Source organism: Cottoperca gobio, chromosome 24 (assembly GCF_900634415.1).
Source record: "Cottoperca gobio chromosome 24, fCotGob3.1, whole genome shotgun sequence".
NCBI lineage: Eukaryota > Metazoa > Chordata > Actinopteri > Perciformes > Bovichtidae > Cottoperca > Cottoperca gobio.
Window position 1 is genome coordinate 1,580,154 of NC_041378.1, and position 23,240 is coordinate 1,603,393.

Genomic DNA, 23,240 nt, shown 5'->3' on the forward strand with positions numbered 1-23,240 from the left:
GTCCTTTATTTGGTGCAAAACAAAAAACAAGAATGTTGATTGGCATTTCCAAAGAGGTTTTGGATTTATATGGGTGGGGGTGTTACGTGCCAGGCAGGTTGTGTTTGGGTCTTGCTGTGTTTTTGTCTCTCCTCCCCCTCTTCTCCCACCTGTCAGCTAATTAGGTGGTGATTATCTGATTGGCTGGCCTATCAGGAGGAAGGGTATTCAATAAAGGAGGACCAGGAAGAGCTGGCCTGCTCTCTCTTCAGCCTGAGTCGTGGTCTACTGCTGATGTCCTTGACCAAGCAAATTATATACAATTCTATGTTTGTGGTAACATGTGTGTGGCGTGAGGTTGTGGATTTAGGTAAGTTGGGGTACCCTGTACTGGTGATGGGCAAATTAAGCTTTTGTGAAACACTGAACCACTTCAGCCAATTGTTTTGAAAATGGGCTCATTACTCGAAGCTTCTGGCAAAGTGCAAGGCTGCAGTGGATTTAAAGTGTCTTTGCCTTGAAAATTATTTGACGCACACATCTAAGACTGAATATCATGTTCTATTTAAAAATAAAGATTGATAATTATGTGTACGTGTTATTGAGAAGAGAGTGCTGGGAAAAAATGTTGGGCTTTTTTAAGCCTTAAGTTTAAGATTGGATAGATAGAAGGGGAATGACATGCAGCAAATGGCTGCGCCACTGGGGCAGGGCATGACAATTTGGGACCTAGATTTGTTTTCTTTACTTACTCACAAGGAACAGATGATGCTGGCATGCATACAAATTGTTTTGCTAGTTGGCTTGTTGCATAATGATCCAATACAAACGCAATACCAACAACTCATACTACGACAACAACCCACAAATTTGTGGTTATAAAGCGCTCAAATTCAAAACTGTCTCAACCTGTCAGAATCGAAACGAGGCAGTGCCAGCAAATCACCTGATTGGACCGAGAACCAGTCCGGTGATTCATTCAGGCAATGAAGCAGTTATTTCTTCGGACGTCATATGTCACGTGATTTGAAGCAGTGGTTCTATGGAATTGTAGTTCTGGGTTTGAAGCACGTATTGAAGCTTCAGTATCACACTGCCATCACTAGTACATTTTTCATCCACGTAGAAACTTCTTTGTTAGAAACACTAGTTTAGCAGGTTGTTGCCACCTCTGTATGTGTTTTACACCACTTGTTGTTAGACAGTTAGTGAGGGCTCTTGTTTATGTTTTGTTTGAAAGGATAGTAGTAGTCAGGCCTTGTTTTGTTATATTTCTTGTGTTTGGCTCAACCATTTGGTGTCGCACATGTTTCTGATCTAATTTCACATTATACGCATAAGTAAATAAAAATATATGCCATGTTAAGATAAGAAATATTGCTACCGCATAATAATGTTGCAGAATATAATGTTTGTTTTATGTGAAGATCGTATTTTCGGAGCATGGCACCTCCCTCACCACATCTCTTTCAAAAATAAAAAACTAGCTTTGCTGTGTATGTGAGGAGTCGGTAACAAATTAATTGGAGCTGGGTGTGAGATGCTGCGGACACGGACCCGGTACATACACAAACACCAGCTAGAATGGCAGGGCATTTTCTCTCTTACGCAGCCTAAGGAGACCCGGCCAGATGCTGTGTACATTACATTGGCCCGTTCTATCCTCTTTTACACAAATTGAAAAAATAAATCTAATTTTAAAATACATAAAATGTATTAACTTGGTTTGTAAAGAAAGAAGCATCAGAGATGAAGTCGGGTGAAAGGTGACCGAGACAAAGGTTTTAGCTTTATATAAGCCTTTTATTATGGTAATCTTTGCCTCCAATCTGTTAAGTCATTTGACATAAGCAATATATTTGATCGACTAAAGTTAATAGTTTTCAAGACTTTACGAAATCTAAGTAAATGATACATCTGAGGTTGTGTGAGGAAACTTGAGACCATAAGTCTTTGTCCTAGTTTGTGTCAAGTCTTTTCGAGCAGTGAGCAGGATGGCAACTGTTGCTAAAAGCTTTGCATTGTGTCCAAAGATCGCCAGAGAGAGGTGGACTGGAGTTTTCCTTACATGAGCCCTGCCCTTCGGCTGGACAGTTTCCCTCCAGCTACAAGACATTCAGCTACAAAAGACATTCTTAACACAGACGGAGCCAAAGGCAGCAGCAGGTTGTCAGTACCCTGGCACGGACACTTTTGCTTTTGAAATCATGGGGCTATTAGATCCGTTTCTCCAGTCCTCCAGCTCTATCTCCCTGTTGGGGGGTCTAGTGGTCTTGCTGCTCATCTACATTTTCACCTCCTCTGGCTTCACCTCCCATAATGAGGGAAAGGAACCTCCAGGACCAAAACCACTTCCCCTACTCGGGAACCTGCTACAGCTTGACCTCAGGAGACCCTACCACACATTACTGAAGGTGAGGCAGTGCAGAGGAGTAGCTTTCTTGTAGGGTAGTTTGTTGTTTCTTGGGCAGCTTTCTCATCTTGTTTACTTTCTTTTGTTTTTGTGTCTAAGAAAATGTCATGATATTATGCTGTTCTTAGCTTTCCAAGAAATATGGATCAGTGTTCACCTTCTACATGGGACCAAAGAAAGTGGTGGTCCTGGCAGGATACAAGACGGTAAAGGAGGCACTTGTTAACCATGCTGATGAGTTTGCAGACAGAGGTCCAATGCTCCTTATGGAGGAATTTCATCAAGGGCATGGTACGGAAAGAAAAAATGAAGATATATTTTCCCTTCTTCTTCTTCTTCTTCTTCTATTCAACCTTCAATCCTCAGTTGTGTGTTTAACATATTCTGTTGAAACACTTCAATTCAGGCATTATATGGTCCAACGGGGAATCATGGAGAGTGATGAGGCGCTTTGCCTTGACTAACCTGAGAGACTTTGGGATGGGCAAGAAGGCGTGCGAGGACAAAATAATTGAGGAATGTCACCACGTCATTGGAGAGCTGAAGAAATTCAAAAGTAAATGTCTTATTATCATAATTATGTGAGCAACATTTTCTGTGAAGAAAATATAATAATTTCCATTTTCTTCTGTTTCCATGTCACAGGAGAATCTTTTGATACGACCAAACCAATATATTTTGCAGTCTCTAATATTATCTGCTCCATGGTCTATGGCAACAGATATGAATATGATGATCCAGAGTTTACGTCCCTGGTAGATGGCATGAACAAACGTGTTCAACTTTTGGGCTCTCCTTCAATACAGGTATCATTTTATATTTTTGTGAAACTTTTAATTTCAGTTTAGTGTTGTGAATAGCAGATAAACTATTGCACCTGGAATGAAAAACGTTTTAATTTTTCTCTCTGCAAAAATTCAAGATCAAGGTCCAGGTAAAATTGAACTTTGGGAATCCAAAATGGACAATTTGGAAGGTCATGGTGCAACACACAAAATACAAAATGCAGTCCCCCCCCTTCCAAACCAAACACACAGACCAACATAAGCACACACTTACATAGGGAGAGCAATACCAAACACCCTCACTTCTAAGCACCCACGCTCTATCCATCCATCCATCGTCTACAGCTTATCCGGGATCGGGTCGCGGGGGCAGCAGCTCCAGTAAGGAACCCCAATCTTCCCTTCTCCGGGCCACATCCTCCAGCTCCGACTGGGGGATCCTGAGGCGTTCCCAGGCCAGTGAGGAGATATAATCTCTCCACCGAGTCCTGGGTCTTCCCCGGGGTCTCCTCCCAGCTGGACGTGCCTGGAACACCTCCCTAGGGAGGTGCCCAGGTGGCATCCTTACTAGATGCCCGAACCACCTCAACTGGCTCCTTTCAACGTAAAGGAGCAACGGCTCTACTCCGAGTCTCTCACGGATGGCTGAGCTTCTCACCCTATCTCTAAGGGAGACGCCAGCCACCAGTCTGAGAAAACCCATTTCGGCCGCTTGTACCCGTGATCTCGTTCTTTCGGTCATGACCATAGGTGAGGGTAGGAACGAAGATCGACCGGTATATTGAGAGCTTTGCCTTCTGGCTCAGCTCTCTTTTCGTCACAACGGTGCGGTAAAGTGACTGTAATACCGCCCCCACTGCTCCGATTCTTCGGCCAATCTCTCGCTCCATCGTGCCCTCACTCGCGAACAAGACCCCGAGGTACTTGAACTCCTTCACTTGGGGTAATGGCTCATTTCCTACCCGGAGTAGGCAATCCACCGGTTTCCTGCTGAAAGCCATGGCCTCAGATTTTGAGGTGCTGATCCTCATCCCAACCGCTTCACACTCGGCTGCGAACCGATCCAGTGACTGTTGAAGGTCACAGACCGATGATGCCATAAGGACCACATCATCTGCAAAGAGCAGCGATGAGATCCTCAGGTCACTGAACTGCAACCCCTCTCCTCCACGACTACGCCTCGATATCCTATCCATGAAAATCACGAACAGGATTGGTGATAAAGCGCAGCCCTGGCGGAGGCCAACATTCACTTGAAACTGAGTCCGAACCAACAGGTAGCGGGCAAGAGGTAAGTCGGGGTCGCGAAGCAGGTGACGAGAGATCTGTTTAGGGAAGAGCGCTGGAGGCTTAAATACTACTGAGGCTTAATTGTTTGCAGCAGGGAGTCAGGTGAGGGGCAGAGGAGGTGGATAGCAGGTGAGTGAGGTGAGTGGCACACTACTGGGTGAGCAAGCCTTAAAGGAACAGAACAGTGACAGTAGATGGCTGCCCACAAAACATGGTAAACACGGTGGGAAGCTCCCCTTCACCTCAGGCCCTTCAGCTGATGAACTAATTTCTCATTGTGGACAAACAATATTCCCCCCCCCCTTCAACTCCGGATTCTGGTGGTTATTTTCTCTCTCTTTTATGAATTGTCTTATTTCAGTTATATTTGTTTTGTATGTCACCTCTATTCATAAACCCCGGGGGAGGCAATAGCTGTGTTGAATCAAACTATCTGGGTACAAATCAGGATAAAATCCTTAATCCAAAGAATGAGGATCCAAGAACAGTCACCTTTACACCAGTAGTTGGTACGGGATGGTTTTAAACACACAGCTATAATCAAAAAATGCAATCTTCACAAGTCTGTTGGGTTGTTCAAGGTGTTCATAAGTACTGTTCAGTGTAAGTAGTGCATTCTCAACCCCCGCTCTGGCAGGTAGGCAAACTGATAAGGATGTATAAAAGTTGAGACCTCCGTGAGGAAATGTTTTAAAAACACTTCAAATGTACTGAGGTTAGGGCCAATGTTTTTGCGCACAGGTACAATTCCACACCGCTTCCCCTGTCCAGTGAGCACTGAAACAGCTTTTGGAAAGGAGATGTTGAAATGTGAAAGTGAAAAATTATACCTTTTTGTTCTTTGACAGGTGTACAACATGTTCCCCTGGTTCTTCAAATGGATTGCTGACAGGAAGCTTTTCTTCAGATTGGGTAATGCCAGTAGGAAACAGAACTTGGAGATAATCAGTCGTTTGAAAGAGACCCTCGTACCACAGATGTGCAGAGGCCTTGTGGACGCCTTTCTTGTCCAAAAGCTAAATCTGGAGGTTGGAAAACATATATCAAAATTGTTTATGAAGCTAAGATATAGTTGGAATCTGTGTAAATATTGTGCTGAATGTACACAGCATTGTGTTCTTCAACAGTCACATTTCTAAGTAGGAGTATAACAGTTTACAGACATAAACATACGCTAAATGCCTTGGTTGTCATCACGTAAAAAGATGCAGGCCTTAACTGAAACCCAGGTGAGCTGGGCAAGCTTTTACGCCTTGGCTCCACTCCATCACACCGTGTTGCACATATTTCTGATCTAATTTCACATTATACGCATCAATAAGTAAATTAAAAATATATGCCATGTTAGGATAAAAAATATTGCTACCGCGAAAGTCCACAGAAATCGTTTCAAATTAATTGGAGCTGGGTGTGAGATGCTGCGGACACGGACCCGGTACATACACAAACACCAGCTAGAATGGCAGGGCATTTTCTCTCTTACGCAGCCTAAGGAGACCCGGCCAGATGCTGTGTACATTACATTGGCCGTTCTGTCTTTTACACAAATTGAAAAAATTAATCTAATTTTAGGAAAAGATTTGTTTGAAGAAATGCGACTGATAAATCTTTACTTTAAGGAATCTGGGATTACCAACAGTCACTTCCACGATGAAAACCTTATGGCAACAGTTCTGAACCTGTTTAGTGCTGGCACTGACACAACATCAACTACACTGAGATGGGCACTTTTGTTTATGACCAAGTATCCAAAAATACAAGGTAAGAAGATGAGATATCCAAAACTTTCACTGAAAATCATTCAGTCCAAGCCACACTATGTGAGTAAATTGTCTTCATAAAAACAAGCTTTTCATCTTCCAGACCAGGTCCAGGAGGAGCTGAGCAGGGTGATAGGACATCATCAAGTGCATGCCGAGGACAGGAAGAACCTGCCCTTCGTCAATGCTGTCCTCCATGAAACACAGAGGATGGCAAGCATTGCCCCCATGTCCCTTCCTCGCAAAACTACCCAAGATGTAACCTTCCAGGGTCACTTCATTAAGAAGGTCCAACTGAATAAAACTCCTAATATCCCTCCATACTCATCTTCATGCTCTAAAACAAAATATGACAGTTGTTACATGTTGCAAATATTTTCTTAATGTGAGACATTTTTAAGAGTTTTAAGATAATACTATCATATCATAATAGAAATCTTTTGAATTTCTGCATGGCCTACAGGGAACCACAGTGATTCCTCTCCTAACATCCGTCCTGTATGATGAGAGTGAGTGGGAGAACCCACACAGCTTTTATCCTGCTCACTTCCTGGACAAAGACGGGAAGTTTGTGAAGCGAGATGCCTTCATTCCTTTCTCTGCAGGTTTGTGAGCAGATTCCTTTCCTGTTAATTATTAGTTTACTGGCAGATGACCTGAAGCTTTCCTTCCCTCTCTCTTACAGGCCGCAGATTTTGTCCCGGAGAGGGTCTGACCAGGATGGAGCTCTTCCTCTTTTTCACCAGCCTCCTGCAGCACTTTCGTTTCACTCCTCCTCCTGGAATTTCAGAGGATGAACTGGATCTGACTCCAAATTTCGACTTTAGCCTCAAACCCTTACCTCATAAACTGTGTGTTACCCCCCGTGTATGAGGAGTTTAACAGGAGTGACCATGTTCAACAACACTGAAGTAATTAAAAAAATGGATGTAGAATAGATGCCTTAGAAGTGCTCATTTGTTAGCAATCAAAATGCTTTATTAGCTACTTACTATGTATACCTGCAGAGCACAATCATCTTGAACCTATTACTAAAATGATTTCTTGTAACTTGAGATGGCAAGAGTTAAGAACTGTAACTGGGTTGCTGTAGCTGGTGTGAAGTAAATAACTCTGATTGTATTCATTTACACTTGATGATTATCACATGTATTTGTCCACCTCAATCAATATGTATTTTTGCACAACATGTATAATTAGCACTATATTAGTTATGAATGTATACACTCTAGGTACGTTTCTCTTGTAAAAAGTTACAGGTCTACAAACCATCTCGTCATAACACTGCTCTCCAAGGGGTGTGACCGCGCCAACGTGGACCAATGAGAAGAGGCGACACCCTTATGAGTTGAACTAGTCAAATTGTTTATGTAAATTTTGTACACTTCCTGCTATGCCAATAGACAGTTAACTTTATTATTTAGTCTTTATTGTCTTTAGTCTTTATTGAGCCGATTCAAACATATTCGTAGTGTAGATATATATATATTGATTGAGGTAAACAAATACATACGATAGTCTTTCCAATATGGATTAATTTACCTGACAATTCCCCCTTTACACACCATTTATGGTGTGTATAATCTCCAGTAAATATAAGGCACCGAGTGGTGTACAAATTCATCATATGGTATACAAGAATACATTCATAGTGCACTTGTTTTTATTCCAGTCATAAAAAATACCTTCTGTATAAAACCAAAGAACTTCATTTGTTATTCCAGCATAAAGACAATTAGCTTCAGTATAATAAAAAACACTTCCAGTAAAAGACAGTAAATATTAGTAAACTTTTAATGTCTGTATAAGATTGTAATATCTGTATACGACTGAGAGACTGTAACTACAATAAAGTCAGTGGCTTCGGTATGGCAGCAAAGAACACTTTGTAGAGTTATTCACACGAGATCATCTTCCTGGCTGTCGTGTTCCTGCTCTATATCATAGTCTATGAGTACCCCACTGTTTGATGCTAGCTCTTTGCTGAGTCTGTCAAGTCCTTCCAAAGCTCTGGTAAAGGATCCATCAGGGGCTGTGTTATTTGGGATGAAAGTACAACACGGAGCCAAACAATTTGCAGACACCCCCTTTTTCAGCTAGCACCATGTCTAATGCAATTTCGTTCTGTAATCAGGCTAGTTCTATCAAATTGCATAAATCTATGGAGAGGGGCTGATACTCGTGTACATTTGTTTTGTGATTGTGGAATCAATCAATCTCGTCATGCGGCTTCTAATTTATGGTATATAACCACATCCACATACAGTAAGTATTTAGAATCAGAATAATCTTTCTTGTCATGTAAGGTTTTCACCTACAAAGAATTTGCTCTGGGTTAGCTGGTACATGAATATAAAAAATGCATAAATATTTACAAAATATAAATCGGTGGAGATAATGTACAAATTAATATTGATATAGCTATTAATGCTGAAGATACCAGTGACATGAGAACTCTCCATCTCCCGGACCGTCTTTCCATAGCATCACCAGACTAATTCTCTACCCCTGAATTCTCTGCTAATTCTTTATATAATGTTGTCAATCTTTGTAAGGCTCTAGTAACTGATCTCTCTGAAACAGTATTATTTGATATAATTGTGCAACAGGATGATCCAACATGGCACACACACACCTCCTTTCTCTGCTAGGAGCACGTCTAAAGACATTCTATCATGTCAATACGCTGGAAGCTGCTTGTTGTTCAGCTTGTCCCTTAACGGCATCCCTTGTAATAATTAATAAACCTCTGTTAGATGCAATGAATGTAATTTATCCACATTCTTATTGGTAGTTGCCCATCATAAAAACAATGAGTCAAAACCTGCTCCAATTTGATCTCTGGCACTCCCCGGGGGACTCCTACTGCATCTCTTGTATGCTGTGGAGCTGAAGCTCTCCCCAGGTGCTGTGTTTCTCTTCAGCCGAGTTCAAGCTCACAAGAGTTTGACCTGTTGTGGGCCAAACATAGAAACACTCGACCAGTGTCATCAATGCACACATTTCAGTCTTGTGCTATTGGTTCTGTGAGTTGGAAATCTCTTAATGAGATTTTTGCAAATTGGGCTGAGTGGTTCTGTTACACTGTGCATCATTGTTAACAGACAGGTTTACTCTGTTATTGGTCCGTGTATTACTGGGACTGGGCTTAAAGCAAGGAGGGGCCTGACTGGTACACACACACACACTATATATTTACTGAGCTAGTGGTATACAGTTTACAGTCAAGCCACATATTCTTCTCCACATATCCTGTCTCCCTGCTATTCTATTTCTTACTGTAGTAACTTTATATCCTTTCCTACTGACTGCTTGGAGATTGCAGTCTTCTTGTTTTCTACCTTTATCCTAAAGTGTCCTTGTGGACCTGCTCCTAAAACCTCTGCTGCCTAAAACAAACAGTCTCTAATCTCTGGGATGCGATGAAACGATGGTGAGGAATAATGGATCACAATCATTTATTTTCTTACATGTCACTCCTCTCCGTGGCAGCTGTGTTCCTCTGCCCACCTGACCTGTTCTGCATATTGTTAGGGAAGAGGGACAGGTTATTACGTCACAGAAATCAAATTTGATGTGGTTGTGCAGTCTCAGTTGTACAGGGCTATACTCACCCTCCTGTGATGACTCTGACCCCCATTTCACAGTCCCCTTCTAAAACTTCGGGTTGTTGAATCTTCACTGATGGTGAGACAAGCGCCCCTATGGGTACCACCTCCCTGTGTAGTCAGACTTCACCACGAAGAGGTCCAGTTTCTGCTTCATGGAGTCAGTGTCTCTCACAGGAGTGGTGATATATTTATGCGTCACCAGGATATATTTTTCTCTCCCTCTTCTTCCTTTCCCAATGGTGGTATATTTCTAAATATGGCTCTGATAGTTTTCCCGGCACTGATAGGGAAACTTGGCATGATTTCCAATGTTCTTTTATACCATTAGCCTTTCACACTTATTTACATCAACACTGATTATTGTACCGTAAATGTTCTTATTCTGTCTAATGTTTTATGTTTTTGTAGTGCAAGTACTTTGGCCTGCAATTCTTACATAAAGCTTATTATTATCATTATTATTATTATCCTTTACACACATTGCTACTGTCATAGCGTCTACTGTATGTGTTGGAAATACATCAGCTCATTTTATACAAGTCTATAATCGTTAAACTACATTTATTTCCTTCATATTTATTTAGTTCAGAATATCCGTTTCAGCACATCTGCATGGATTTTATTGGAGTCGGCATTCGGCCTTTGAATCAAATGCTATGAATATACTCTATTAATATAATACTCAATATAATACTCCCCCTTTTGAGACATGGTCAAATACCGTGTCTCAATACACACATTTATATATGTTCTTGGTAGTACTGAGTTCTTCTCTGGTCAAGTGTTCTTTCGTCAGTCGTCTCTGTCTTGTATGTAATTATTCTTAGTCCAAACGGCTTGTTCTTACTTTAGAGCTGCATTCTGCATCTCTTTCAATATCTCTGTCTTGTGTTCTGGTGTGTTTGTCTTCTCATTTACATATTGTTGTCTACTGAAACTGGATCAGTTCTTATCATATGTGTTGTGCCTTTATATAAAGCAATATACTTTGGTAGCTGTACTGCCTTCAATAAGTCTTCTATTAGAGTGTGATTAATACGTTTGTTAGTCAATGTTACCATACCTCTATTCTGTCCCTGTTGAGCAAACACATGTAATGTTGAACATGCATAGTTACTGTCTGTGTAGATATTTACAACTTTGTCTTTCTTTTATCTGCATGTCTCTGTCAATGCTATCAGTTCTGCTGCTCTGCTGACAGATGATTGGGTAGAGCTTCTGCTTTTAATACGTCGGTCTGTGTCACTACAGAGATCTTGTCACATTCGGATCCTCTAGGTTACTTTACATGATCCGTTAACAAACATTTCTATCTCTGGTTCCTCTTAGGGAACGTCAGTCAAGTCTGGTCTTGGTGAAGTTCCTTGTCCGTCTCTGTCGTTTAGTCATGTGGTTCTCCGTCCTCAGCTGTTGGAAATAATGTAGATGGATCAAAGTTGTACATTATTCTATAGTCAGATGCGGTTGTGAAAACAAAACTGACACTGCATGTGTCACTGTTAAGTCAATGGCCTGAATATCACTTGATGCAGAGGCCTGACCTGCCATTGAAGCTGCAGTTACTGCTCATGTGCGGTCAGGCATCGCCTTATCTACTGGGTCTAGTTGTGAAGAGTAGTGAACCACTGGTCTACTCTTATCTCCATGGTTCTGTGTTAATACTAATGTCATGAAGTCTGCTGTTTAAATAAAAGGCTTCTTATAGTCTGGTATTTCTAAAACAGATGAGTTTACCAAAACTTTATTTTCTTAAATAATTTGTCAGCTGTTTCATTCCCTATTATCTTACAAACTCTCTTCACCATATTTCTTCCTCATGACATTTACGATCGGACCCTCAGGAGCTTCTAGCTCCCTACACTGTTTAGACTAAACTCTCAGAAGATTCTATCTCCCTACTATTCGTCTGTCGACGATTATAGTCTTTCACAAAATGTCATGAGGTTTGCTTAATATTTTTGGGAGAGGTGGGAACGGACAGCCATCCAAGAGGGAAATGGGTTATGCTGACACTTCTTGCTTAGACAGATACCATCTCTAATATGGCCTGATACTAAAGTCTTTTATTATTATTTATTATTCTGAATGTAATCTATCATTAGCTGATTGTTTTTATTTTACGCTCTTTATTCTGAGTATTTTGCGGCTCTGTTCTGTTCTAATCATTTCTGTCTGCTCCAGAATTACACAAAAAGTCTACATATCTGTCATCCACACACTTATTAAACATGTTTTCTCAAAAACATATAAGAGACAGTTTTCTACACTTTACAATTCAGCCTCCTTCAATTGACTCTATGATAGTGTGTGTGAATGCAGATATACAACCTGGTTCCAGAAGTGTGGATCCCCGTTGCTGGGGAGTCATGTTCTCTTGTCAGTCCTTTTTCTCACGTCCGGTCTACAGTCTGGGGTTCTGGTTTCACATTTTTCTTCTCTTTAGCTTTCCTCAATTCAATTGGATTTTTAATTGTAATTTACCAATTTGTCTGCTGGTGCACGGTTTTAAATTTAGATGCGCTTTAATTGCCGTCCTATAGGTGGAGGTGTTTAAATTTTGTAAAGTTTCTAGAAACTTTTAGTTGTAGTCTCAATTTTGTCCACCAGAGGCATTTAGCTATCAACCGGATGTGGGTTTTTAAAATTCCCACCGGATGAAGAGAAAATGGAGGTTTCTTTGTTCTAAATTTTCTCTCCTTCCAGTTTGGAGAAAACTCGCATTTTTGGTTTTAATCACTCGGTCACTACATCACTTATGCATTTTATTTCCACCCAAAATGCTCCAGCATAAGACTCAAGGTTTAGTTTATCACAATTTACTCTCACATGCCTCGTAACATCAAGTAGGCGGAATTAGCGACCCAGCATCACGTGGCCACCGTTAGCTGGTCCTAATCTCTGAGGCCTTTCACAAAAACGTCTCCTTCTTTCACGTTTTCCAACTTAAAACTACTTCACATACACTCCACGGTTCTCTTTGATTTCACAACCGTCTACCAGTCAGTTTGAACAGTTTTCACCCGTTCTACAAACTCCAATGCATTAGCTAAATATCAGCGCTAGCTTAGCCTCGCCTTAGGCCTGCTTTAGTCACACTTTACTCACAACAATACAACAATACACAAATCTTTACATGTTTTACACTATGCTTGCCGCAAAGAAGATGATATACAACATCTGAGACTATGAGGCGATCGTCATCGGTTCTCACGTAATTCAGGATTATAATCACTATCCTCCTTTGGTAAACAACACTAGCTTCTAAGCCACGCTTCCCTTAAGTCTTTGAATTAAACTATACCTATCTGCCTTCCAAAGGACTTCTTTAACATTAAACTAACTAAGCTTTCTTAGCTACCTTCCTTAGGTGTTTTCGTATTAAACTATATCAATGCAAGCTTACCCTAAGCTTTATCCGGTACCAGACCGGACACCCTACCTCGGGATTTGTTTGATTAATCTATAAATTCTCTCAGAACTCTAACCAGACTGCGCTGGAGCCCTCCCAAGGCTTTTAATACATATCGTTAACACAAATAATATTTTCGATGCTTGTTCTTATCACTTGTATTTCAACATTCAGGATTGCTTTTTATCGTTTAACAGCAGTTGTATTAGCTATGACCGTCGAACATTGTTGCTGGCATTCATTAATAAGTTTTCCTAGTCTACCTGCAGTGAATATTTGTTTCAACCGGTGTTCACTCTCACCTGATCTTTTGCACGTGCAATGAATACCAGTCAACGATACTCGGCGATCGTTCTTCACTTCTCCTTTCGGGAGGCCCACCCAGGGACACCAATTAAAGGGTAGGAAAAAGCTGAAGAACTCGGAGCTTGAATGTCGAATCAAAACAGCAATCTCCTGATGTAATCTATATATTTATTTAACGCAATAAGTCAAACATAGAAAATATTCTCAGCTGAGGACACATTTCGCGTCGCCGTTTCCATAGACCGCATGGCTCCAAGAGCCCCATCGTTGCGGTCTCACGGCTCCGCTCCAGGTGTGTCCCGAGAGTCGTAAAACATGCGGCTACATAGAAGGAGTAGGCGTTGACCTTCTCCTCATTGGTCCCAGTTTGGCGCCTACACGCTCCTCCGTCAGCAGTCAGGAAGTAATGGTTTGTTGACCTGTTCTCTTAAAGGGGAAGTGCCCCTATTATGTTTGTAATACACTCAGTGCAGAAAATACATAATTGCAGAGAAACATATTCGTAGTGTAGATATATATATATTGATTGAGGTAAACAAATACATACGATAGTCTTTCCAATATGGATTAATTTACCTGACACTGTCCTCCATGAAACACAGAGGATGGCAAGCATTGCCCCCATGTCCCTTCCTCGCAAACTACCCAAGATGTAACCTTCCAGGGTCACTTCATTAAGAAGGTCCAACTGAATAAAACTCCTAATATCCCTCCATACTCATCTTCATGCTCTAAAACAAAATATGACAGTTGTGACTGTAGAGAGAAGTGGATGAGGGTGCAATTCACATTCATAGCGTTTATTCTTTACGCTGTTGTGACGGCATGATCCGTCGATGAGTGTTAAGGTGCACATGCATTCCAAAAATAGGCACAAAAAATTAAGAAAATACTGAGAAAAACAAAAAGCCTAAGGAGAGGTTTTACCCCCGGTAAGATATAAGTGCCGACTATATTTATATTAAAAAATATGTATATATTTATGGTCAGGATAACATATGAATGAAGTATTTGTCATTATCGCAGAAGTTGTGTGTCAACATAGAATGAACTTAAATAACCTATAGGTTATCTTAAAGTTAAATATGTTATCTTTTATCATTTCTTTGCTTGTTGAAGTACTGATATATAGTAGTACTTGTGTTAAAGTTAAATTAGAGTACTGGAATCTTTAGTACTCATAGTCGCCTCATTATAATCCTTTTTCTTCCATTAATTGGAACTGTGTGTGTGTGTGTGTGTGTGTGTGTGTGTGTGTGTGTGTGTGTGTGTGTGTGTGTGTGTGTGTGTGTGTGAAGGGAGGTACAGGTTAATTTTAACAACTCCTAAAATAAAATAAATATTGTATTTTTATCTGTAATAATTGCGATTATGTTTTATGCATGGTAGTGCCATGGGTTAAGTTCTTCTTCTTATGAATTTACAAAAAGGTCATGCCATATGAATAGGGGGACGTGATCTACCGCATTGCTGAGGCCCTGCTGAAGACGGCAAGACACCACTTCCTCTGTCAATAGGGGCTCTAGGTGTTACCTCCGATGACAGTTGATGGAAGGGATGTATGAAGATCAAGATAAGCGTTACGTAAACTTTTAACCTCTGATATATGGGTTAATTGCTATTCACAGGTTTTTGGTTCTTGGAAGAAACAATAGAAAAAACGTCCGTCGAGAATGCGCTTGAAAATATACTAACACATATCATATAGAAATCTTTTGACTGTACATTTTTCATCCACATAGAGACTTCTTTGTTAGAAACACTAGTTTAGCATGTTGTTGCCACCTCTGTATGTGTTTTACACCACTTGTTATTAGATCAGTTAGTGAGGGCATTTGTTTATGTTTTGTTTGAAAGGACAATAGTAGTCAGGCCTTGTTTTGTTATATTTCTTTTGTTTGGCTCAACCATTTGGTCCCTTCCTCACCCTTACTTTTGAGAGTTTATTGGAACCCGTTTCATTTCATCATTGGTTGTTGTGTTATTGTCCCCCTCTTCCCCTAGCTACACTTTGGGGACTTAACACAAATGCAACACTTTGCATACTAGTTTTTGTTAGGAAAATAAACCGGTAATAATTCTCCCTCTAATATTTATTTTAGATATCCTGCAAATAACTTTATTTATCCAAGTTTCTCACCAATTATAACATTTTACAAGATTACATTTGAACACATCATGATCATTTTATAATTTACCTTTGCCCATAATGCAACTTAGCAACTAACAGCTAACATGAACTAGCTGTCTTCCAGCCAATTTCAACGCGGATTTGTTGTTCACAATGTATCATTATCAGGAATATCACTGCGTCACAAACATATTTCTTTCGTCCCTGGGACGACGTTAGTTTTGAGCCCTGACGGTACCAGAATCGACTGCGTAACGGTAAGTAGCGGTTCTCGTGACATCCATAAGCACATTAAACATCAACAATTTTAAAGGTAAGAATGCTGCACTAATCCTTGTTTCAGTCTCTCAATGCACCTTGCTCTCAGTCATACACAAGGCCCAAAGATAACCAAAGTGCTTCACTTGGTGCAGCAAACTTGGTCTAATAATGAAGAGACAAAGCAATCATGCTATAGCATAGAAACACACGCAATGTTTTATGAATTGCTGTTTTTTGGGAATGTTCTGTTAATTGCTGTTGTGTTTTGAACTTCAGGGCCACCGTACGATCATGGCAAAAACTTCTCTGAAACAAACCCTGCGACCTGTGAGACAAAACAGATGAAAAGCTTCAGGTCATCTGAGAGCAAAACGAACAAGAAGTGATGCCTCAGAAAAGGCATGACTAACTTTTCCATGACAAACTTTTTTTAATTGCGTATGGGCTCTGTTAGTGTTAGTTTTAGAATACATAAAATGTATTAACTTGGTTTGTAAAGAAAGAAGCATCAGAGATGAAGTCGGGTAAAAGGTGACCGAGACAAAGGTTATAGCTTTATAAAAGACTTTTATTATGGTAATCTTTGCCTCCAATCTGTTAAGTCATTTGACATAAGAAATATATTTCATCCACTAAAGTTAATAATTTTCAAGACTTTCCGAAATCTAAGTAAATGATACATCTGAGGTTGTGTGAGGAAGCTTGAGGCCATAAGTCTTTGTCCTAGTTTGTGTCAAAGGCAGCAGCAGGTTGTCAGTACCCTGGCACGGACATTTTTGCTTTTGAAATCATGGGGCTATTAGATCTGTTTCTCCAGTCCTCCAGCTCTATCTCCCTGTTGGGGGGTCTAGTGGTCTTGCTGCTCGTCTACATGTTCACCTCCTCTGGCTTCACCTCCCATAATGAGGGAAAGGAACCTCCAGGACCAAAACCACTTCCCCTACTCGGGAACCTGCTACAGCTTGACCTCAAGACACCCTACCACACATTACTGAAGGTGAGGCAGTGCAGAGGAGTAGCTTTCTCGTCTTGTTTACTTTCTTTTGTTTTGTGTCTAAGAAAATGTCATGATATTATGCTGTTCTTAGCTTTCCAAGAAATATGGATCAGTGTTCACCTTCTACATGGGACCAAAGAAAGTGGTGGTCCTGGCAGGATACAAGACGGTAAAGGAGGCACTTGTTAACCATGCTGAAGCGTTTGGAGACAGAGGTCCAATGCTCATTATGGGTGAAATACTAGATAACCATGGTAAGGAAATGCTTTTACCAAATACTTATCCTTTTCATGTTCACAGCCTTTGCCCATGATCAACTAATTTGTTAACATGGTTTGCCGAACTTCTTCAACTCAGGTATTGTATGGTCCAACGGGGAATCATGGAAAGAGATGAGGCGCTTTGCCTTGACTAACCTGAGAGACTTTGGGATGGGAAAGAAGACGTGCGAGGACAAAATCATTGAGGAATGCGACCACCTCATTGAAGTTTTTAAGAAGTGTAAAGGTAAGTATCTGCATGATCAGCAATATTTCGCTAATCCTCTTGATGTTGATTGTTTTTCCTATTTCCCGTGTCACAGGAGAAGCTTTTGATACGACCCAATCAATAAACTATGCAGTCTCTAATATTATCTGCTCCATTGTGTATGGCAGCAGATTGAATATGATGATCCAGAGTTTACATCACTGGTCAATCGAACAAACAGGGTGACTCAACTCGTGGGCTCCTCGTCAGTACAGGTATCATTTTATATTTTGTGAATATTTATATTGAGAAGTCCTTTTAGGACTTTAATATGTGTGACTTACAGAAGACAATTTACAAATGTGTACCATGATCCACAAATATTTCACTATCCACAAACATCTAATTTTCTATTTATGTTGTATAAAGTCATAGCCATAAAAATACAGATCTTAACCCTAACGCTTTCCTGTGCAATAAAAACTCCCATACAAAATACTATACGGTTTATGTTTTTGTATCGTCCCTATCATTTAATAGACTAATTGCTGAAGGAACTAAATAATTGCTAAACCTGGCTGCTCTTTTCCTTTGCAGGATCCTTCCTTTTTTATCTAATGGCTGAGTTGGTATCTGCTGTGTAGAGCAGTGGTTCCCAAATGATGTCCCGGTGTGCCGTGGGATTTTTGAAACAATTACGCCTATTGCATTTAACTATACACAAGGTTATGAATGATTTTTTATTTACTTCAGTGTTTCCCCTAGGTTTACTGCTCTGCGTGGTGCTGCCTTGGTTGGATGAGGTCCGTGCGTAGCGTACATTTTTAAAGTTCTCTCCTTACCTTTCATCCGCTCTGTCTCTGACTGTAAGTGTGTGCGCTCGCGCGTGTGGGTTCGGAAGCGGCGCCGCCCTTCGCGAAGCAGAGCAGAGGAGAGGAGAGAATGTAAATACGCAAAGCAACTGAAACGGGCACATAAATAAGACAAATGACACAAGTGCTTAGTTTATTTAATAAAAGAGCACCTGTTCAATGTGAAAAGTGAGTTGTGAATATATATAAAAAAAAGAAAACGTCTTGAATTTCAGGGGTGGGGGGGGGGCAAAGCACAGGCAAGCACTGTACTTTATTGGGGCTTTATCCTACACACTTATTTCACAATATAGAGACAATAGGTCTTATATGCTTTGGTCCAAATCTTAATAAATCATAAAAAAAAAAGAAATCTGTCAAAGCGAACCCGTTTTAGCCATTTGCGCATGGTGGGAAATATTAGAGTGTGACACATCAAAGGCTCTCTGCTAGTGTGAAGGAGAATAGCTATCTTACAAGGACTAGGCTAAATAAATGTTCACAGAGTGATAACAGTGATACTATGTGTTATAGACGGGATGTTGCCCGGATATGAACACAGGTGTGCCTTGAGATTTTGGCTTGGTCTTTGGTGTGCCTTGGCCAAAGAAGTTTGGGAACCACTGGTTGTAGAGGGTGAGCAGGGTAACTTAGAGGGGCTCATCTTTACTCAGAATTACATCTTTACACAACTAAGCAGCTGACTTCTGTCAATACTTGATATCCTAGTTCTGCGCTGCAACATCTTGGTTTAACATGTTATGTTGTCAATCAGGCCAAAGGTCAGGATGCTCAGGATGCTCTGCCTCATTTATAAACCCCAGGGAAGGCAATAGCTGTGTTAAATCAAACTTGCTGGGTACAATTCGGGAGAAAATCCTTAATCCACAGAATGAGCATCGAAGAACAGTCACCTTGCCCACCAGTAGTTTAAACTGGATGGTATTTAAAATACACAGCTAAAGTAGAAAAATGCAATCTTCACAAGTTGTTCAGTGTAAGCAGTGCATTCTCAATCCCCGCTCTGATAGGTTGGCAAACTGATGAGGATCAAGGAAAGTTGAGATGTTTTAATACAATCTTTTCAAAATATTCATAGGTACTGAGGTTAGGGTCACTAGTCATTCACTGGCCTGCTGTTTTTGGGCACATGTACAATAGACACGGCTTCCCCTGTCCAGTGAGCGCTGAAACAGCTTTTGGAAAGGAGATTTTGAAATGTTTTTAGGAAAATGATACTGATTTATTCTTTGACAGGTGTACAACATGTTCCCCTGGTTCTTCAAATGGATTGCTGACAGGAAGCTTTTCTTCAGATTGGGTAATGCCAGTAGGAAACAGAACTTGGAGATAATCAGTCGTTTGAAAGAGACCCTCGTACCACGATGTGCAGAGGGCCCTTGTGGACGCCTTTCTTGTCCAAAAGCTAAATCTGGAGGTTGGAAAACATAATATATCAAAAACTGTTTATGAAGCTGAGAGATAGTTAGAATCTGTGTAAATATTGTGCTGAATGTACACGCATCCATCTGCATCATGTTCTTGAACAGCCACATTTCTAAGTAGAAGTAAACAGTTTACAAGCCAAAATATATGCCTAAATGCCCTTGGTTGTCATTACAAGAAAAGATGCAGGCCTTACCTGAAACCCAGATGAGCCGGGCCAGCCTTTTAGGCCCCTGGCTCACACTCCATTCCCACCGTGTCGCCACAACAGTATTTCTGATCTAATTCGCATAGATGCATAAATAAGTAAGTGAAAACTATATGCCATGTTAGGATAAATATATTGCTCCGAGAAGGTTTGTTACATCGTTCGGAACAAAGTGCGTTCGTTTCCGGGATAACAGGCTGTCTATTGGTCCCTTGGGATTGATGCTGTGTACATTACATTGGCCGTTCTGTCTTCTTTTACACAAATTGAAAAAATAAATCTAATTTTAGGAAAAGATTTGTTTGAAGAAATGCGATGATAAATCTTTACTTTAAGGAATCTGGAATTACCAACAGTCACTTCCACGATGAAAACCTTATGGCAACAGTTCTGAACCTGTTTAGTGCTGGCACTGACACAACATCAACTACACTGAGATGGGCACTTTTGTTTATGACCAAGTATCCAAAAATACAAGGTAAGAAGATGAGATATCCAAAACTTTCACTGAAAATCATTCAGTCCAAGCCACACTATGTGAGTAAATTGTCTTCATAAAAACAAAAGCTTTTCATCTTCCAGACCAGGTCCAGGAGGAGCTGAGCAGGGTGATAGGACATCATCAAGTGCATGCCGAGGACAGGAAGAGCCTGCCCTTCGTCAATGCTGTCCTCCATGAAACACAGAGGATGGCAACATTGCCCCCATGTCCCTTCCTCTCAAAACTACCCAAGATGTAACCTTCCAGGGTCCACTTCATTAAGAAGGTCCAACTGAATAAAACTCCTAATATCCCTCCATACTCATCTTCATGCTCTAAAACAAAATATGACAGTTGTTACATGTTGCAAATATTTTCTTAATGTGAGGACATTTTTAAGAGTTTTAAGATAATACTATCACATATCATAATAGAAATCTTTGAATTTCTGCATGGCCTACGGGAACCACCAGTGATTCCTCTCCTAACATCCGTCATGTATGATGAGAAGTGAGTGGGAGAACCCACACAGCTTTTATGCCTGCTCACTTCCTGGACAAAGACGGGAAGTTTGTGAAGCGAGATGCCTTCATTTCCTTCTCTGCAGGTTTGTGAGCAGATTCCTTTCCTGTTAATTATTAGTTTACTGGCAGATGACCTGAAGCTTCCTTCCCTCTCTCTTACAGGCCGCAGATTTTGTCCCGAGAGGGTCTGGCCAGGATGGAAGCTCTTCCTCTTTTCAACCAGCCTCCTGCAGCACTTTCGTTTCACTCCTCCTCCTGGAATTTCAGAGGATGAACTGGATCTGACTCCAAGTTTCGAGTTTGCCCTCAAACCCTTACCTCATAAACTGTGTGTTTACCCCCCGTGTATGAGGAGTTTAACAGGAGTGACCATGTTTCAACAACACTGAAGTAATTTAAAAAATGGATGTAGAATAGATGCCTTTTGTTGTGCTCATTTGTTAGCAATCAAAATTATTTATTAGCTACTTACTATGTATACCTGCAGAGCACAATCATCTTGAATCTAGTACTAACATGAGTTATTGTATCATCGATGGCAGGTGCACACGTTTTCAACTTTTGGGCTCCCCTTACAGGTATCATTTTATATATTTGTGAAATGTTTTATTTCAGTGTCAAGAATAACAAAAAAGCTATTCCACCTGGAATGGAGAAAGTGTTTCATTTATCTCTCGAAAATAATAAATATGATCAAGGTCCAGGTCAAGGTGAACTTTGGGATCCCAAATTGGGAAATTTGGAAGGTCATGGTGCAACATAAACATACAACATGTAGTCCCCCCGGTTTCCAACTAAACACACACACACATACTACACACACACACGCACACACACATATATAAGCACACATCACACAGGGAGAGCAATACCAAACACCCTTACCTTAAATACACACCACGCACACACAACACTTCCATGTACCCAGGCTCTGGCATACACTAAAATACTATAGTGTCCCATCAACATCACAATCAGCAAATTAAAATTAAAAGATCAGTGAAGACAACTTGAATAAAATGACAAACAGAAATTAAAAGTCCGGCGACCAACTGGAAATACCATGAATGATGCACGAGGTCACGTAGATGCCTTATTCTGTGAATGAACGTTTGATAATGGTAAACTCAGCCATGACCAGAAATGGTGAATAAATTCTAACAGATGTGCAAAGCGAATGTCGTCATGACCAGAATTGGTGAAATGTGACAACCATAACGCAGAACACCACCACCGATTGAATGCATGGTTTACCGTGAAATAGGCCTTCAAAGAGCTTGATTTGCGAAAGCATCGCCCATATGAGAGCAAATGTAGGAGGTGTAGCAGAGGATGGTAGTGATAGGACTACTTTGAAGTAAATTATCATAGATTACCTCATACAAATTATGATGTATAGGATGCCTGAGCAGAAAATAATGAATATGAAGCAATTGCAGGAATGCCTGCATATGTAGTATTTGCAGATACGATTAATATGATTGGCACGAAGCAAAGAATATGTAACGATAGCACATGACAATGAATATTGCAGCACTTAACCTCGCCGCACTGCTTTTTCCCTTCTGTCCATTTCCTGTTGAAGAGAAACACGACGGTGTACGGTGAGGAGAGGGGTTATAACATGGATATAATTAAAATAATACTTAATATACTTAATACGTGCTCTTTGGTAGAATATGTGTTTGCCGATTAACAGGAGCTGCTAGGACAGATTCAGAAAGAGATGGAGAATGTTAATGGTACATTTGGTCTGTGATTATTTTCCTTGTTCTTTATTAAAACATACAACGTAATCACCTGGTATTGTGAAGAAAAGAGCATCAGAGATGAGGCTGGGTGAAAGGTCCTTAAATAACATTTTATTATGACAATCTTTGCTACAATCTCTTATAAATCATCCAAGGTAGGCTATACCATCCAGTAAAGTTGATCATTTACCACGGTTCATATCCACATATATATATATATATACACATATATACATATACACATATACACATATATACATATACATATACACACATATATATATATATATATATATATATAATACATATATATATATATATATAATATATACATATATATATATATATATATATATACATATATATAGATATCATATATATAACAATATATATATACATATACATATACACATATATATATATATATATATATATATATATATATATATATATGTATGTATATGTGTGTATATGTGTGTATATGTATATATATATATATATACACATATATATATATATACACACATATACATACATATATATACATACATATACATATATATACATAC

The 23,240-nt window shown here is 40.1% G+C and overlaps 1 protein-coding gene and 1 pseudogene across 1 annotated transcript; both read left to right on the top strand.

Moving 5' to 3' along the window:
* Positions 1-221: 221 nt before the first annotated feature.
* Positions 222-7,267, top strand: LOC115028952 (cytochrome P450 2K1-like). Its single transcript, XM_029462906.1, has 10 exons — positions 222-349; positions 2,013-2,393; positions 2,521-2,683; positions 2,799-2,948; positions 3,038-3,198; positions 5,316-5,495; positions 6,087-6,228; positions 6,331-6,515; positions 6,691-6,832; positions 6,913-7,267. Exons 2-10 carry the CDS (start codon positions 2,187-2,189, stop codon positions 7,098-7,100), a joined length of 1,518 nt encoding a protein of 505 aa, XP_029318766.1. The 5' UTR covers positions 222-349; positions 2,013-2,186; the 3' UTR covers positions 7,101-7,267.
* A 9,468-nt stretch (positions 7,268-16,735) lies between these two features.
* Positions 16,736-21,309, top strand: LOC115003878 (cytochrome P450 2K1-like; annotated as a pseudogene).
* Positions 21,310-23,240: the final 1,931 nt, after the last annotated feature.

Bases quoted from the DNA above. Each gene is read 5' to 3' on its own strand.
- LOC115028952 (XM_029462906.1), top strand. From the start codon at position 2,187: ATGGGGCTATTAGATCCGTTTCTCCAGTCCTCCAGCTCTATCTCCCTG. The intron at 6,229-6,330 runs GTAAGAAGATGA...TTCATCTTCCAG, and splicing joins CAAGTATCCAAAAATACAAG to ACCAGGTCCAGGAGGAGCTG. The intron at 6,516-6,690 runs GTCCAACTGAAT...CATGGCCTACAG, and splicing joins AGGGTCACTTCATTAAGAAG to GGAACCACAGTGATTCCTCT.